This window comes from Oryctolagus cuniculus, chromosome 13 (genome assembly GCF_051225735.1).
Source record: "Oryctolagus cuniculus isolate XC-2025 breed Fujian yellow rabbit chromosome 13, ASM5122573v1, whole genome shotgun sequence".
Taxonomy (NCBI): domain Eukaryota; kingdom Metazoa; phylum Chordata; class Mammalia; order Lagomorpha; family Leporidae; genus Oryctolagus; species Oryctolagus cuniculus.
Window position 1 is genome coordinate 45,272,638 of NC_142879.1, and position 16,874 is coordinate 45,289,511.

Here is a 16,874-nt window from a genome sequence, read left to right on the forward strand (position 1 = left end):
TTTCTTTTTCTTAAAGATTTTTTATTTGAAAGGCAGAGTTACAGAGAGACAGGAGAGAGAGAGAGAGAAGTGTCCATCAACTGGTTCACCCCCCCAAATGGCTGAAACAACTGAGCTATAACTATCTAAAGCCAGGTGCCAGGAGCTTCACTGAGTCTCCCATGTGGGTACAGGGTCCAAGCACCTGGGCCATCCTCAACTGCCTTTCCAATCTATACTAAATAGCTGGATCATATAAGGAGTGGCTGGGACTCAAACAAGCACTCATTTGGGGTGCCAGCACTACAGGTGTTGTCTAACCTGTATGCCCCAGCTCTGGCCTCTGTTGAGTTTCTTGAGGTCTTTATAGATACTGGATATTAATTCTTTATCCACAGCAAAGACGTTCTCATATTCTGGCAGTTACCTATTCACTTTGCTGAGTGTTTCCTTTGCAGCGCAGAAGCCTCTTAGTTTGATTAAATCACATTTGTCTATTTTTTACCTTTATTACCTATGCTTCTAGAGTCATGTTCAAGAAGCATATTTATGCCAATGTCTTGCAGAGCTTCTCTGATGTTAACCTTAATAATTTTATGGTTTTAGGTCTTAGATTTAGATCCATGATCCATACTGAGTTGATTTTTTTTAAATAAGTGTGTAAGGTAGGGATCTTGTTTCCTAATTCTGCATGCACAGATCCAATTTTCCCAACCATTAGTTGAAAAGAATGTCCTTTCTCCAGGGATTAATTTTAGCTGCTTTGTTAAAGATTAGTTGGTTGAAAACGTGTGGAATAATTTCTGGGGTCACTAATCTGTTCTGTTGGTCCACATGTGTACTTTTTGCCAGTATCAGGTTGTTTTGATTACAACTGTCCTGTAAGATGTCTTAAAATCAAGTATTATGATGCCTCCAACTTCATTCTTTATGTTTAGGATTACTTTAGCTATTCTTGTGATTCTGTATGATTTTTAAGGTAGATTTTTATAGCTCTGAGAAAAATATCTTTGGTAGTTTAATTGGGATCACATTGAATCTGTAAATTGTTTGGGGGTAATATGGGCATTTTGATGATGTCAATTCTTCCAATTCATGAACATGGAAGACATTTCCTTTTTTGGTGTCTTCTTCAATTTCTTTCTGTAATGTTTTATAATTTTCATTATAAAGCTCTTTCTCTTCCTTGGTTAAATTGATCACAAAGTATTTAATTTTTATTGTACCTTTGTGAATGGGAATGACCATACAAACTATGTCTCAACCATGGCATTGTTTGTGTATATAAAGGCCATTGATATGTTAGTTTTTTATCCTGAAGCTTTGCCATACTCTTTTCTGTGATCTCTTCGTGGAGTCTTTTGGTTCCCATTTGTGCATATCAGGGATTAATCCCACTTGGTTCAGATGAATGACCTTCTGATGTGTTTTTGGACTTAATTAGCTATTATTTTGTTGGAGATTTTTGCATCTATATGTTTCAGGCTATTGGTCTAGTTTTCTTTCTTTATTGTATCTTTTTCTGGTTGTGAAACTAAGGTGATGGTGACCTCTTAAAAGGAGTTTGGGAGAATTCCCTCCCTTTCAATTGTTTTTAATATTTTGAGAAGTATCAAAATTAATCTTTTTTAAAAGGTTTATTTGTTTACTTGAAAGGCAGGGTTAGATAGAAAGAGAGAGAAAATCTTCCATCTACTCATTTAGCCCCCAGATGGCTTCAGTGGCTGGATTTGGGCCCATCTGAAGCCAGGAGCCAAGAGCTTTATCTGGGTCTCAGGGTCTCACACATTGGTTTAGGGACCCACGTACATGGGTCATCATCTACTGTATTCCCAGGCACTTTAGAGTGGAGCTGGATTGCAAGTGAAGCAGTCTGGGACTCGAACCATTGCCCTTTTATGGTGCCAGCACTACAGGTGCTATAAATCATCACCAGACCCAGCAATTAGTTGTTCTTTAAAAATCTGGTAGAATTTTAACGTAGGCTCAACTCCTGGCTGCTCCACTTCTAATACAGCTCCTGGCAAATGTGTCTGGAAAAGCAGGGGAGGTTGGCTTAAGAGCCTGGACCCTCCCATCTATGTGGGAGACCAAGATGGAGTTCCAGGCTCCTGGCTTTGGTCCAGCCCATTTCTGTTATGGACTTTTGAGGAGTGAACTGGCAGATGGAGGATCTCACTCTCTCTCTGCCACCACCTACCACGTCTCTGAATCTTTCCCTCTCTCTGTAATGCTGCCTTTCAAATAAATAAATCTGCTTTTTAAAGAAAGTCATTTATTATTCACTGTACAGTAGTTGTCATGTGAACATGTGCATGGGACAGCTATTCCCATGCATTTTTGCAGGAACCCATGCAGGTCTTCACCCTAATGATGATGACATTCCTATCTTGAGAGAGAAAAAGAGTAGTGTGCTGTGTGTAAGCATCTGTGTGGCCACATCTAGAAGTGGAACACATCATTTCTAATCAAATCCCATTGTTTTGAAATCACTGGCAGCAAACTGAGCTGTGAAATCAAGTGCCTGTCTGAGTAGTCACTAACCAGCAACAAATATACCCTGTACAAGGGTGATTGTGGTTACCTGCCTGCATCCCACGACTAAGGAAGGATGAGGGAAAAACAAACAGGAGTAATGACAAAGAAAAGTGAAAGAGATTTGAATCTGTGGACCACACACATATGGTTATCATAAGGTTTATTGAGAAGCAAGTAATAGAAAAAGACAAAGCAGGAAGATAATCCTCCACCTGCGGCACCGGCACACTGGGTTCTAGTCCCAGTCGGGGTGCTGGATTCTGTCCCGGTTGCCCCTCTTCCAGGCCAGCTCTCTGCTGTGGCCAGGGAGTGCAGTGGAGGATGGCCCAAGTGCTTGGGCCCTGCACCCCATGGGAGACCAGGAGAAGCACCTGGCTCCTGCCTTCGGATCAGCGTGGTACACCAGCCACAGTTTGCCATTGGAGGGTGAACCAATGGCAAAGGAAGACCTTTCTCTCTGTCTCTCTCTCTCACTGTCCACTCTGCCTGTCAAAAAAAAGAGAACTTGTTAATTACTCTTAACTAAAATTTAAAGAAGAAAACAAAATGTCCAGTCTCATAGCCTAAAGCAGAGAATGATCACATAGATACCTTTGACAACTAACTTTCCAGTGTCCCTGGGATTGGGGGTCATGGATATGAAGTTTGAAAGCTAGATATGGGCTTTTTCATCACTCATGAAACAGGAGAGCTAGACTTGAATTTTTGCATAATGTCTGATCCTTTCCATGACTAAAAAGTTGCTCTGCATCAGGGAAGTTTTAAAGAAATTTGCCACTTGTTCAGGGACTTGGAAAAAAATGAAAAAAAAAATCCAGCAAAATCCTTAATTTGTGAAGCATCTTCATAGTACAGCATGTGATGTAGGAGCAAGAACTTGAAAATAAAACATTAACATTAGAATTTCTAGAACAATTAAAACTTCAAAGGGAACAGAAAAGCTGTTGTAAGTATATTTCATATATTCAGATTTAGGAACATAGTGATACTTCCCACACATTCTTTCAAAAACCCTTCTTTCAAAACTTGAATAACTTAAATGAAATTTTTAAAGAAGTTATTGTAAATGTGTACTTTGGGGACCACTTGCTATTGGGACCCTAATACAAAAAGAAAAGACTAGTCTGGAAAAACAATAGGCATAGTATTAAATAAAAATAAAATAGATATACAGAGAAAAAATAGCTAAACACATGACAGTAAAACAATCTACCTTTTTAACTTACCATATTAGTATGTTAAAGAAGATCTACTTTTTTAGGTTTTTAGACTCCTCACTTATTTTTTCTTGACGCAGCAAATTTAACCTAGAAATTCTAGTCATTGCTCAATTTACTGGAATTCAAAGCACCAACTTGATTTCTCCTCATGTCTTTGCTATCCTTCATTGTTAGGAAAATAAATTTCATTTCAATATGTAATCTATTTTAGCCTCACTTTATTTTATTTTTAGTTAAGAATTATATATTTGAATGTCAGAGTTAGGGGAGGAGACAGAGAGAGAGAGAGAGAGAGAGAGAGAGAGATCTTCTATCCACTGGCCATGACAGCTAGGCCAGGCCGGAGCCAGGAGTTTCTTCTGAGTCTCCCATGTGGATGCAGGGGCCCAAGCATTTGGACCAGGCTCCACAGCATTCCCAGGCCATTAGAGAGGTGGATCAGAAGTGGAGCAGCCAGGACTCAAATCAGCACCCATAAGGGATGCTGAATGAACAGAATGAACGGATGAACAGAATGGAAACTGATACTGCAAGGGAGCTTAGAGTCTGGAGGAACAGAAAGACACATGCACACATGTTGTATGAGATGTCAGCATTCCAGTGTAGGAATAAATGGTTCCTAGGAGATGCGAGACAGTGGCCAACCTGGGGCAAACCAGGGTGAAGAAAAGGTTGTTTTCTTGAGTGAGGCGAACAGCGGATCACCCTGAGCATGAGAGAGAAGAGTCAGTGCAGCCAGAGGCAGTAGCATATGTGAGCGTGTGGAAGCATGAGGAGCCAGCGGCCTGTGTGTGACACATCTAGTCATGGAATATGATTTCACCACAGACGCTTATGGGGGGAGTCACAGCAAATAGGACTGGAAAATTAACCTGGAACCATAAACCTAGGCTCTCTTTAATGCCTTGATCTGGAGTTTGCATTTATGTAACAGAAAACAGTAACCCTGTGGGTGATGAAAACCATTTCAAATACAGAATCTGTATGACATACTGAGCAATTGAGGTGGGACAGAAAGACAGTGGTTTAGAAGTCTATCCTGGATGACTGCTAAAATCACGAACTTATTAGTGTGTAATCTATACAGCAGCTAAGGAGAGTCTTCAAGTGTATTAAACATATTGACTAAATACTGCTTTTGTTTTCGTTTGTTCCTTAGTTGGAGAAGCCTCTGAGATTTGCCCAGAAACCACTGATTTTTTGTGCCAAGACAAGAAGTGTATTGCATCCCACCTTGTCTGTGACTATAAGCCTGATTGCTCTGATAAGTCTGATGAAGCTCACTGCGGTAGGTACATCTCTCTGCTGTAATGTAGCCAGTTCATCACAAACTTCCATTTTATGAGTAGACCGGCATATTGGCATTTTTGATTTAGGAAAATGTTCTTTTTATTTGCTCAGATAAATTTAGAATAGTTCAAACACCTTCTCCAAATTTTCTATACAAATATCTACAGGACAGACTTCTTATCCCTTTTATTCCCATGCTGAAAACTATAGCTAACCTAATACAATAGCAAGTTGTATTAGAAAAGCTTTCAATTGTATAATTGTTCTTAATTATGTAGAAGATCAGAATTGGCCAGAAACTGAACTAGGAGCCTCCATCTTTTCATTGCTTATTGCTTCTTTCTCAAAAAACAAAACAAACAAATAAAAAACACCCAAAACCTGAAAATGGTTGATTTTCTCCATTAGACTAAAAATAAGCATGTTAAATATTTACTGATTTAACAATTAATCTAATGCATGACTTCAGCATTTACATTATACTATAAAATAGGAGTAGATGGTCATCATTTTTAAAAAAAGTCAAGCTTTCATCCCAGTAATTTGTTTATAGCCATGTATAAAGCCAAGTCTGTAATTTTAGAATATGAACATATGCTTAACTGCAAATAATTTTTCATATGTGAGTTTTCATCCCGAATCTTGATAACATCTAAGTAACCTGTTGTAGTTATTGTGTGCTGGATAACAAGCCACCCTAACAGTTAATAGCATAAATAGCTATTTAAATTTGCCCACACTTTTGTGGGACAATAATTTAGAAAGGATTCCATGATGCAGTTTTTCTCTATACATTTTCTATTGCTGGAACAGAACACTGGAGCCTGGTGATTTATAAATAAGAGAGGTTTATTCTGATTCACAGTTCTGAAGGCTGGGAAGTCTTAGCGCGTAGCACTAGCATATGCTCAGCTTCTGGTAAGGACATCATAATCCTATAGTATATATTATGTTTTGACAATTTAAAGAGACTGTGTAGACCTGAGGAGACGTGTCTTTAAAACTATAAATTGACCAACACATACACTGATCCTACAACCTTATGGCTGAATATAATATTGCAGAGAAAATGCCAGTTGTTTAAAAGGGCTTTAGTGATATTTTATAGACATATGAGGGATCATAACAAATATTATAATTTGAAGAATACTTTCTCTGAGAACGGACATATAGTCTACTAGTTAAATACCTGTATCCCATAAGAGAATCTGGGTTTGATCCCCAGCTCTAGCTCCTGATTTCAGCTTCCTGCCAATGCAGCACCTAGGAGGCAGTCATCATGGCTCAAGTAGTTGGGTTCCTTTCCTACCAGACCCATGGGAGACATGGATGGCATTCATGGCTCCTGGTTTCAGTTCTGGCCCAGCTGTTATGGGCATCTGGACCAGTAGATAGGAGTTCTTTTCTGTCTCCTTCTCAAATAAATTTTAAAACATAAAAAAATGTTGTAGTAACTGCTAACTTGTAAATATCAGGAAATACTAGGAATATATTGAACCACTATGATTATGGTATATATAATGAGGTTTAGTAATATCTTGTCACATGGAAATGTTTACAGTAACTCAGTGTTAACACTTGAGATACCAATACAAAACTAAAAAGTAATGGATTCTCAAATGAATGGTAACAACTATATAATTGCTGTTAAGCCCCTCCCCCAATCCACCTCACCCCATCCCATCCTACACCCATACTAAGAATTGGTATGACCTGTAAAGGGAGAGATATGGCATGGATTGATTGTTCAAGGATAAGTATGGTTTGCTAGATGGAATGGAAATGGGAAAATGCATTAATTAGATGAATCATCGGATGTCTTTAGAGTCCAGGAGGTGGCTTTTCATTTTTTAAAGCATGTTCCTGTCTGAGCGAAAGGAGTGAATATTCAGATGAAATTTCAGTCCTGTCTGGAACAAGAGAGAGAAGAAATAGATGATAAAAAAGTGACCAACTATGCAAGAAAGCATTCAAAAAGAGAGAAGTAGAGCTAAACATAACTGTTCAAAAATATCTGTTCACATTTAAGAGAAAATTTTCTAAAAACTTGGAGCAGAGGCAGTTTTGAAAATGAGGCAAATTTCATCCTAAAAACACTTTGTGTCAAATTAAAGCTTATTTTATTCAAATCTAGGGATTTGGGACTGTGTTTTCAAATATAAAAACACTGGATATCGTAAGTAAGGAAAAGTAACACACAGCAATCTTGAACACGATTTATGTGGCTGGTTTTTATAAGGTTGATAGAATGAAGTCAACAATAAAAAAACTTAAAATAATCCAAGGGCTTGAACAAGTTGGGATAGTGATGGAACTGCAAAAAAGGGACTGGAATACATTCAACCAAAAGCTACAGATAATTATAACAGCTTGGACATGAAAATGAAAAAAAAAAAAGAATCAAAGGTAATTTTGCAGGTTTGAGTCCTTAAAGTGAGAATATTTATGCTATGAACTTAAGTGATGATGCCAGAGAGAAGCCCATTTGGAGAACAAAAGATTTGATGATTTTAAGTCGCTGGTTTTGAAGCGATATTGACCTTCCAAGTAGAAGGTTCAAAAAGCATCAAAAAATGTTTGTATTTCATTGTGGTTACAGATTTGAAAATCATCTGCATAAATATGTTAAAGGTCATGAGAAATGATGAGTGAGGATATGTAGAATAAGGGATTTAAGCAAGTAATTGTTTTAAAGCCACGAGGAGCAGCCTGGCTGTGTCTGCAAGTTATAAGAAAGCAAATGGTAGAGAAAGTGAGATTGTAGGGCATGGAAAGTGTGTGTAACAGAAAGAGATGGAGCTGTGTGATACTGATAGCAGCATTACAATAAGGAGTTGAGATCATGTCAGACATTAGCCTTTGAAAGGAAAAAGGGAAAACTGGCATTTTATGTGGAGAAAATGAAATTAACATAATTAAGTAAATAGATAACATATATGTCTTTAGAGTCAAAAATAAAGTCATATCAAAATAAGGTAGGGCAGGAAGGACAAGGGTGGTGACAGAGTGGAAAAGAATGTAGAACACTAGCGGCGCCGGCACACCGGGTTCTAGTCCCGGTCAGGGCACTGGGTTCTGTCCCGGTTGCCCCTCTTCCAGGCCAGCTCTCTGCTGTGGCCCGGGAGTGCAGTGGAGGATGGCCCAAGTGCTTGGGCCCTGCACCCCATGGGAGACCAGGAGAAGTACCTGGCTCCTGCCATCAGATCAGCGCGGTGCACCGGCCGCAGCGCACTGGCTGCGGCGGCCATTGGAGGGTGAACCAACGGCAAAGGAAGACCTTTCTCTCTGTCTCTCTCTCTCACTATCCACTCTGCCTGTCACACACACACACAAAAATGTAGAACAACTACCACATGGCCAGGTAATCAGTTACATAGATAAATGAGAGTATAGAAGCTGTATGAGGGCCCTTTCAAAAGTTCTTGAAAAATGGAATTAAAAGATAAGTTTGGGGCCAACATTGTATATGAGTGGATGAAGCTACTGCTTGGGATGCCCATATCCCTAACAGAGTACCTGGGGTTGAGAGCAACCTCAGCTTCCTACTAATGCATTGGTTGTGGGGAGAGTGGCTGGATGAGGCATCAGATAATGACTCAAGTACTTGAGTTCCTGCTATCCTAGGGGAGACTCTGATGTACTTCTTTGTTCTGACTTTGGCCCAACCCAAGATGTTGTAGGAATTTGGAGATCAATCCAGTCAATGGAAGGAAGGTATCTATCAATCAATCTCTCCCTCTCTCTGTCATTCTGCCTTTCAAATAAATAAGATACATATTTTTGTGCAAAAACATTATGAAACTCATGCAGTTTTTTTCATAATATACACTTTTGTTGAACTTTTTGAAGGCTCCTCATATATGACATCATTCTAAAGAACACATCTGGATGTTTAAAGATGTACTGGCCAAAGACATGGAGAACTGAATTTCTTATTTTTGTCTACATCATTTAGTATAATATAAGCTTCTCTTATATATAACTGGAATGACAAGCATAAAAGAGAAATGCAAAGACCATAAGTAAGCATATAAGTGTTAACAGAAAGCTGGATTGGAGAAATTTTCTTAGTTCAAACAGGCACCAGAGACTTGGTGGAGGATCAGTAGAAGCAGTTTATTAACATCCATGGGCCCAGTGGAATCATTTCCCAAGACTGGGCATCCAGTCCAGGTTTCTTAGATCATTTATAGGTTCATCAGCCTCATGCACTAACAGTTATAGCATTGGTGGGCTCAGGATCACCCATGAGGAACTTGAAACCACGCTTATGGGGAACTCGAGTAGGGGGTAGGGTACAGAGAACAAAGATTAGGATACTTTCAGACATGTAAACACCTATAGGGAACAGAGATTTGGATGACTGCCCTGACATGCCAATACCTATGGGGAACTGGAACCGGAATTACAGTACATGGAGATTAGGACATCTGCCCTCCTCAGGGGTCTTTTCTCTCCCTTGTCTTTGGTCACAGTCTAACTTTCTCTTTGTAAGAATCAGTGGATTGTGGCCAGCGCCGTGGCTCACTAGGCTAATCCTCTGCCTGCGACGCTGGCACCCCGGGTTCTAGTCCCGTTCTGTCCCGGTTGCTCCTCTTCCAGTCCAGCTCTCTGCTGTGGCCCGGGAAGGCAGTGAAAAATGCCCAAGTGCTTGGGCCCTGCACCTGCGTTGGAGACCAGGAGGAAGCACCTGGCTCCTGGCTTCAGATTGGTGCAGCATGCCAACCGTAGCAGCCATTTGGGGGGTGAACCAACAGAAGGAAGACCTTTCTCTCTGTTTCTCTCTCTCACTGTCTAACTCTGCCTGTAAAAAAAAAAAAAAAAAAAAAAGAATCAGTGGATTGTATAGTCATGTGGAGTGAAAGAAAAAAAAGTGATTCTTACTTTTGGGGACAAGATGCAAAAATACTTCAGAACTAAAACACTGATACTTCATGAAAATGCTGTCAGGGATATATGAAATTATAAAAATGTCCAAGCTCTGTTGGCTATAAATTATTTGCATCCATTTTAAAAACATAAATTGTTTCTATGATTGAATCTCTATATGTTCAATAGTAGTTTCATGTTAAGAAAAAGCTATGAATGAGAAGATCTAAGAATATCACAAAGTTCATATTTCTAGAAATAAGGGGAAAGTGAATGACAATCACAGTTGACTTCTACTAAGTCACCCAGTAATCAATTCTGTGTAACATAGTTTTTGTGGTGAATGCTAAAAAATAATTACTGCTCAACACACAAAAAAAGAAAAATGAAGGCCTTGATATCAGGTATCATGGTGCTTTTCACAGTTGAATAAGAGTAGACACTCGGTTGTTACCAACTAATTTTTCTTATTATGAACTATTTAATTTTATTTATTAAGTGGTCAATACTCTCAGAAGAGAATTTCTTTCATTACTCAATACCTAGCTTGACATGTTGTACTCTAATAATTGGTTTGTTCCTGCACAGTTTACTGCTTCTCCCAAAGACGCATTTATTAATAAATGTCGTAATGAGCTACACATTCAAACACTGAGTGGATGAAAGGACTGAATTAAGTATTTGACAACTGAAGCTGTTTTCTTGACCTGAGTTATCTGTATTATCATCAGAAGGTTATGTTTGATGTTCATATGAGGACACAGTTTTGTCATTCATCTATAAAAATATTATTACTCATTCTATAAAGCTAGAGGATAAATGACAATATCCGTGTACTGCTTCTAGATTGTTTGACAAAAAAAAGGTTACATTCTCTAACTGATATCATCAATGAGTGTAAATGTCTCAGATGTATAAATTTTTTTATCAAAAATTAGAATAGGCAACTATTGATTTTTAAATTAGTAGTGTAAGATCAATCTCAAAAGACATTTGTAGAAACTTTAATTAATGTTTTTGCTTCCCTAGGACAATACACAAGTACAACAGGAAGCTGTAATTTTGAAACAACTTCAGAAAATTGGACCACTGCCTGTAGTCTTACTCAGGACTCTGAGGATGACTTGGACTGGGCCATTGGCAGCAGAATTCACACCGAAGCATTGAACCCAGACTCTGATCACACACCAGGTAAATCTAATAGCAATAACCAGGCAAAGTAGGCTAGAACACTCTTAACTGTGTGGGTGAATGTCAGAATGTGTTGCTTATTTCCTTGTGGGAGTGATGGATGCTCAATAGGATTGGGATACTCGTGTCCTATATTGGATAAGTAACATCTGTATTGAAATACCTAGGTTCAACTCCAGGCTCTATTCCTGGTGCTGTCTTCTTTCTAATGTTCATCCTGCAAGGCAGCAGGTGATGGCTCTAGTAGTTGGGTCTCTACCACCCACATGGGCTCAGTTGATGTGTAGACTCCTGGCTTTGGCCTGGTCCACTCCTAATATTGTGGGCATTCGGGGAATAAAGCAGGGGGTGGGACCTTTTTCTGTTTATGTAAAATATTTGATTGAAAGGCAGAGAAAGAGAGAGAGAGAGAGAGAGAGAGAGAGAGAGACAGGGAGGATTTGGCATCCACTGGTTCACTCCCCAGATGCCTGCAACAAATAGTTGGGCTGGGGCTGCCAGGCCCAAACCAGGAGCTAAGAACTTAATCTAGGTCTCACAGGTGGATGGCAGGGACTAGTTGAGCCATTATCTGCTGCCTCACAGGGCATACACTAGCAGGAAGGTGGAAATGGAGCTAATTCTTCAAACCAGGCACTTCAATATGGTGTTCAGCTATCCCAAGCTACTAGTGAACCTTTGTGCCAAATATCTATCCTTAAACAAATTTTTAAAAAATAAAAAGATCACATTTATTCCATCTCTTATGTCTTTTTTTTGTATGTGGCTACTAAAATTTACACAGATAGCTCATATTTTATTTCTGTTGGTTAGCCTTATTCCGTATGTATTATACAACACACAGAAGACTTTTTCTAAAAACAAACTGGATACTACATTTAACTTAAAAAATAATGAAAATATACATCCCCAAATATTCTTGAAAATGGGAAGGCTTTTTGAATTCCCACATTCGTAACTAGAAACTGCAAAATTGGTCAAGAAGCAAAAGGTATTTTGGAAAAAAGAAAACACATAAAAAGCAAGGTGGCAAATCATAATAATTTAATTTATCTGATGTATCATCTTCCTAGTGTTATACATAGATTATCAGTACTTTCTAATGATTAGATATTAATGTAGCAATCTTATGATATCAGGATTTTCTATTTACAGAAATACTACCTCCTCAGTTATTGACCAAATATAATTCCTTGTCCCATAATATTCAAAGAAAAGAAGCAATGTTATTGTTACTATGTTTTTTAACTTTTATGTAGTTTTCTTTTTGTAACATATAATCATTCTACTGTTTTTATAAAATTATAGAATTTCTTCTGACCTATTGGTGATATTTATGACTATGTATTAATTTGTCTATGATTGTAGTGGGAAATTCAGTCAGAGCGGCAGGACACATTAAAGCTCTTAGCAGGAAAAACAGCTTTATTCTTCTGCAGGCTAACCCAGGGAGGGTTCTGTCTCCAAATTCTGGGCCCTGAACAAAGCAGGGGATTGTCTTATATACTGTAGCACAGACGACATTAAGTTCCCTAGTATATAATTAGCTATGCAACCTTTGACTGGATATTTTGGTACTGTACCATTGCCCACACAACTGTTAACACAAAGTCACATTTGTATGCACCTGTATCGCTGTAGTTGACCTGAAAGCATTGCTTTAGTTGACCTAGCTGCATTTGTCATATTTCTCGGAAAACCCCCTCCATCCGCCCTATTCCTGGAAGGCCCCTGCATGAAAGCCTCTATTATTTTTGCCTTTGCCCAGTATTTCTACCTTGAGGAGAGGGGCCACTAGGAATTTGCTGCATGATTTACTTTGGATGCTTTGCTTTACCAATGAACTAGAAAGTTTAAACCCTCTAATCTGGTTTTGTATGATGTCAGTCTTACTATTTAAACCATGTATGAATTTATCTCAGATTTTAAAAGTTTCCTGTGTTCTACTTAATTTTTAGAGCTGTTTATTTTTTTAACAAACCCTAGAAATATCTTCTTGATGTTCAACCTAACAATATTTTTTGTATTTTTATTTTCTTTCCTTGCTGATATTTATTTCTAGCATCCTGAAGTCCTTTATGTGCAATATCAACATCGGTATTTTTTTTCTCTTTTCCCCATTTTTGCCGCCTCCTTTTCCTTTTCTTTGACTTCTTTTATATTATGCCACCAAAACAGGAACACTAGGTGACAGAGAATTAAATCAAAGAGAATGACTTCAATTGTTAGTATAAAATTAGTAGTAATTAATAACATAACTAATGTGTACACAATATTTTATCTCTTGGTAAATTTAATATCACTTACAAATAATTTTACTCTGCTTTTTAAAAATATATTAATTCAACAATTAACTAGTTTGGAATGAGAGACTCCTTCTGTGTGGCCTTCAGCCACACAGAAGATACTTGTTGAATTTAGCTTTGGGTCCAATATCTACCTGAAACTAGTCTGTATGTGTAAGCATCGTTCTTTATAACTTATTATGACTTTCTCAAAACTTCCTGAGAAGTCTTAATTTGATGACTTAAAATGGTCAGTAATTGATCATTTGTCTTCTGTAAAACAAAATCCTAGAATTCATGAAGTTGTTGTTGCTACTACATTTGGTCTGTATCAGATGGTTCAGAACAAACAAGCACTTCTTTTCCTTTACTTCTTATTTACTCTAAAAGCTATTTTATTCCCACCAATCAGTGGCATCTCTACCACACATTGTATTTCTTTTTTTTGAGAGAGAGAGACAGAGAGAAAGGTCTTCCTTTGCCGTTGGTTCACTCTCCAATGGCCGCCGCGGCCGGTGCGCTGCAGTCTGCGCATCGCGCTGATCCGAAGGCAGGAGCCAGGTGCTTCTCCTGGTCTCCCATGGGGTGCAGGGCCCAAGCACTTGGGCCATCCTCCACTGCACTCCCGGGCCACAGCAGAGAGCTGGCCTGGAAGAGGGGAAACTGAGACAGAATCCGGCGCCCCGACCAGGACTAGAACCCAGTGTGCCGGCACCGCAAGGTGGAGGATTAGCCTATTGAGCTGCGGCTCAATATTTATCACCAAATACACAGCACTGCCAAGGGGGGGAAAAAAAAAACCTATGAGATCTTCTTTGCTAATAAACCTCAGAATACATCTAGCAGTTTTCATTTTCTCATGCAGAACAGCCAGTAAATGATAACCATCCTTTGCTTATTAACCAGAATTAGATTAATGTTTCTATTCATGAAGTTGTAGTCTTTAGACCATAGTCATTATTGTTCCCTTCTTTGTCTCTGAGGCAGAGTTTCATTTGACTTTGGTGGTGTTGAGATAACACTGAGAACAGACCCAACTCACCTGTAGACTGTGTTTCTGCAAACATTTTCAAGATAAGAGAAACAGCAAAAATTTTCATTGTGCTGCCAAAAAACAGTGCTGATCTCAAACCATGGATCTCTTCCAGCCAGCAGATATCCCAACCAATTCATTTTGCATTCTGCCTCTGGGAGAAACAAAGCCTTAATTTTTTGCTTGTCTTATTGACCATGTTGGTATTTGTCTGTATACATTTGAAATGACCCAGGAATGCAATCCTGCACTGCATAATGACATTTCAGTCAATAATAGAGAGTTATAAACACAAGTAGTCTCCTAAGATTAGGAGATAAACATTGCCTAATGACATTGTAGTGACCACAGTTTGTGTAAATACACTCTGATGTTTGTAAGCCAAGAAATTGCCTAAAAATATATGCTTCTCAGAGTGTATCTTCATTGTTAAGGAACACAGTGTTGTAACTGGTGACTACCAAGGGGAACCCAAATGTTTAGTTTTTTATTTGAGAGGAAGAGAAGGGAGGGCTGAATATCTTTCATCCACTGGTTCATTCCCCAAATGCCCACAACAGATCAGGCCAAAATCAGGAGTCTGGAACTCATTCTTGGTCTCTCATGAGGGTGGCAAAGATCCACCACTTGAATCATCATCTGCTGCCTCTCGGTCAGTAGCAGGAAGCAGGACCAGAAGAGGAGTCCAGACACAAACCAGACTCTCCCATATGGCATACAGGTGTTCCAAGCAGCATCATAAACACTTCCCAAACACTCAGCCCTGCCTTTTCTTTTCGACATGCTTGAAGGCATCATCTGTTGGACATGGTGTTGAATAAGGACTGTGTGAATGATCGGTCCTTTTAAAATTCTGGAGGGCAAGATTAATTCTTGAATAAGTAATTGGAATCTTATAGGTTAATTATTTCATCATTTTACAAGCATTAAGCCACCATAGTTTCTTTTTTTTAAGATTTATTTTATTTATTTGAAAGAGTTACAGAGAGAGGTCGAGACAGAGAGAGAGGTCTTCCATCTGCTGGTTCACTCCCCAGATAGCTGCCATGGCTGGAGCTGTGCTGATCTGAAGCCAGGAGCCAGGAGCTTCGTCCAGGTCTCCCACGTGGGTGCAGAGGCCCAAGGACCTGGGCCATCTTCTACTGACATCCCAGGTCATAGCAGAGAGCTGGATCAGAAGAGGAGCAGCCAGATCGAGAACTGGCGCCCATATGAGATGCCGGCCCTTCAGGCCAGGGTGTTAACCTGCTGCGCCATAGCGCCAGTCCCAGCCACCATAGTTTTTTATAAAAGAAATATACTAGAAGCATACACATTTACATTAAATTTATCCCTGTTTGTCTTCTCAAAATGTTGCCTCTTTTTATTACTTTCCTTTTTATAGGTGTCCTTAAACAATCACTGATTCAGACTTTTTTGCCTCAAGCATAATGCTTCTCTTCTACCTTGACAAAAACAAACAAACAAACAAACAAAAAAAAAACAAAGAAAACCTTGTCCTAGCTTCTCTTGTAAGTTATGTTAATCAGCCTTTTATTAATGTAACTAAATACCTGACACTGGCTACATAAGGAAAGATGTTTATTCTGACTAATGGTTTTGGAGGTTCGCAGTCTGAGATCAGGTGGGCCCCACTGGTTTGGACATCTGGTGAGACTGGAGGATGACAGTGCAGAACTTGTGTAGAGAAACAATCACATGGCAAGCCAGGAAGTAGAGAGAGAAGCTAGACTAGACTCAACTTGGCTATTATAACCAACTCTCACAAAAGCCACATTCTGAAAGCATGGCTCCAGTGATCCAAGGACTTACCACAATAATTGTATTAAGTTTTCAAACTTCTTAGCTGTAGGTACCATTAATCTATGACTTTGGGAAACTTTGACAGATAGACTTTTACAGGTAGATTTTTGGGAGACACCTAAATGAATATTTAAACCATAGCATAACTATTACTTTATTCTTTTATATCCCCCATACCTTTCCCTCACTGTCTATACCTTACTTAATTCCTTAATTAAGATATATATATGTAATACTTAATTCAGATATTTCTGAAAATAATTTTTGGTCATCTACTCACAGTCACGTAGTGATAATTATTTGTTACAATTCCTGTCTTTATATATTTAAGCTCTCTTCTAAGGATTTAATGATTTTATAATCATAATGACCCAATTCTTGCTATAATATGAATTTGAGGCTACTGATCAATCTGCACTTTCATGGAATTTTTTTTTTTTTTTGGACAGGCAGAGTGGACAGTGAGAGAGAGAGAGAGAGAGAGAGAAAGGTCTTCCTTTTGCCGTTGATTCACCCTTCAATGGCCGCCATGGCTGGCATATTGCGCTGATCCGAAGCCAGGAGCCAGGTGCTTCTCCTGGTCTCCCATGCGGGTGCAGGGCCCAAGCACTTGGGCCATCCTCTACTGCACTCCCTGGCCACAGCAGAGAGCTGGCCTGGAAGGGG

General features: G+C 39.0%; 1 protein-coding gene across 1 annotated transcript in view; it reads left to right on the forward strand.

The window, feature by feature from the left end:
• The window catches only part of MALRD1 (MAM and LDL receptor class A domain containing 1), a 407,814-nt gene that overhangs the window by 273,229 nt on the left and 117,711 nt on the right, over positions 1 to 16,874 (forward strand). The window contains exons 26-27 of the mRNA XM_008268638.5: positions 4,897 to 5,025; positions 10,926 to 11,087. Of these exons, the coding sequence (XP_008266860.4) occupies positions 4,897 to 5,025; positions 10,926 to 11,087 (291 nt within the window). The remainder of the gene's footprint in view (positions 1 to 4,896; positions 5,026 to 10,925; positions 11,088 to 16,874) is intronic.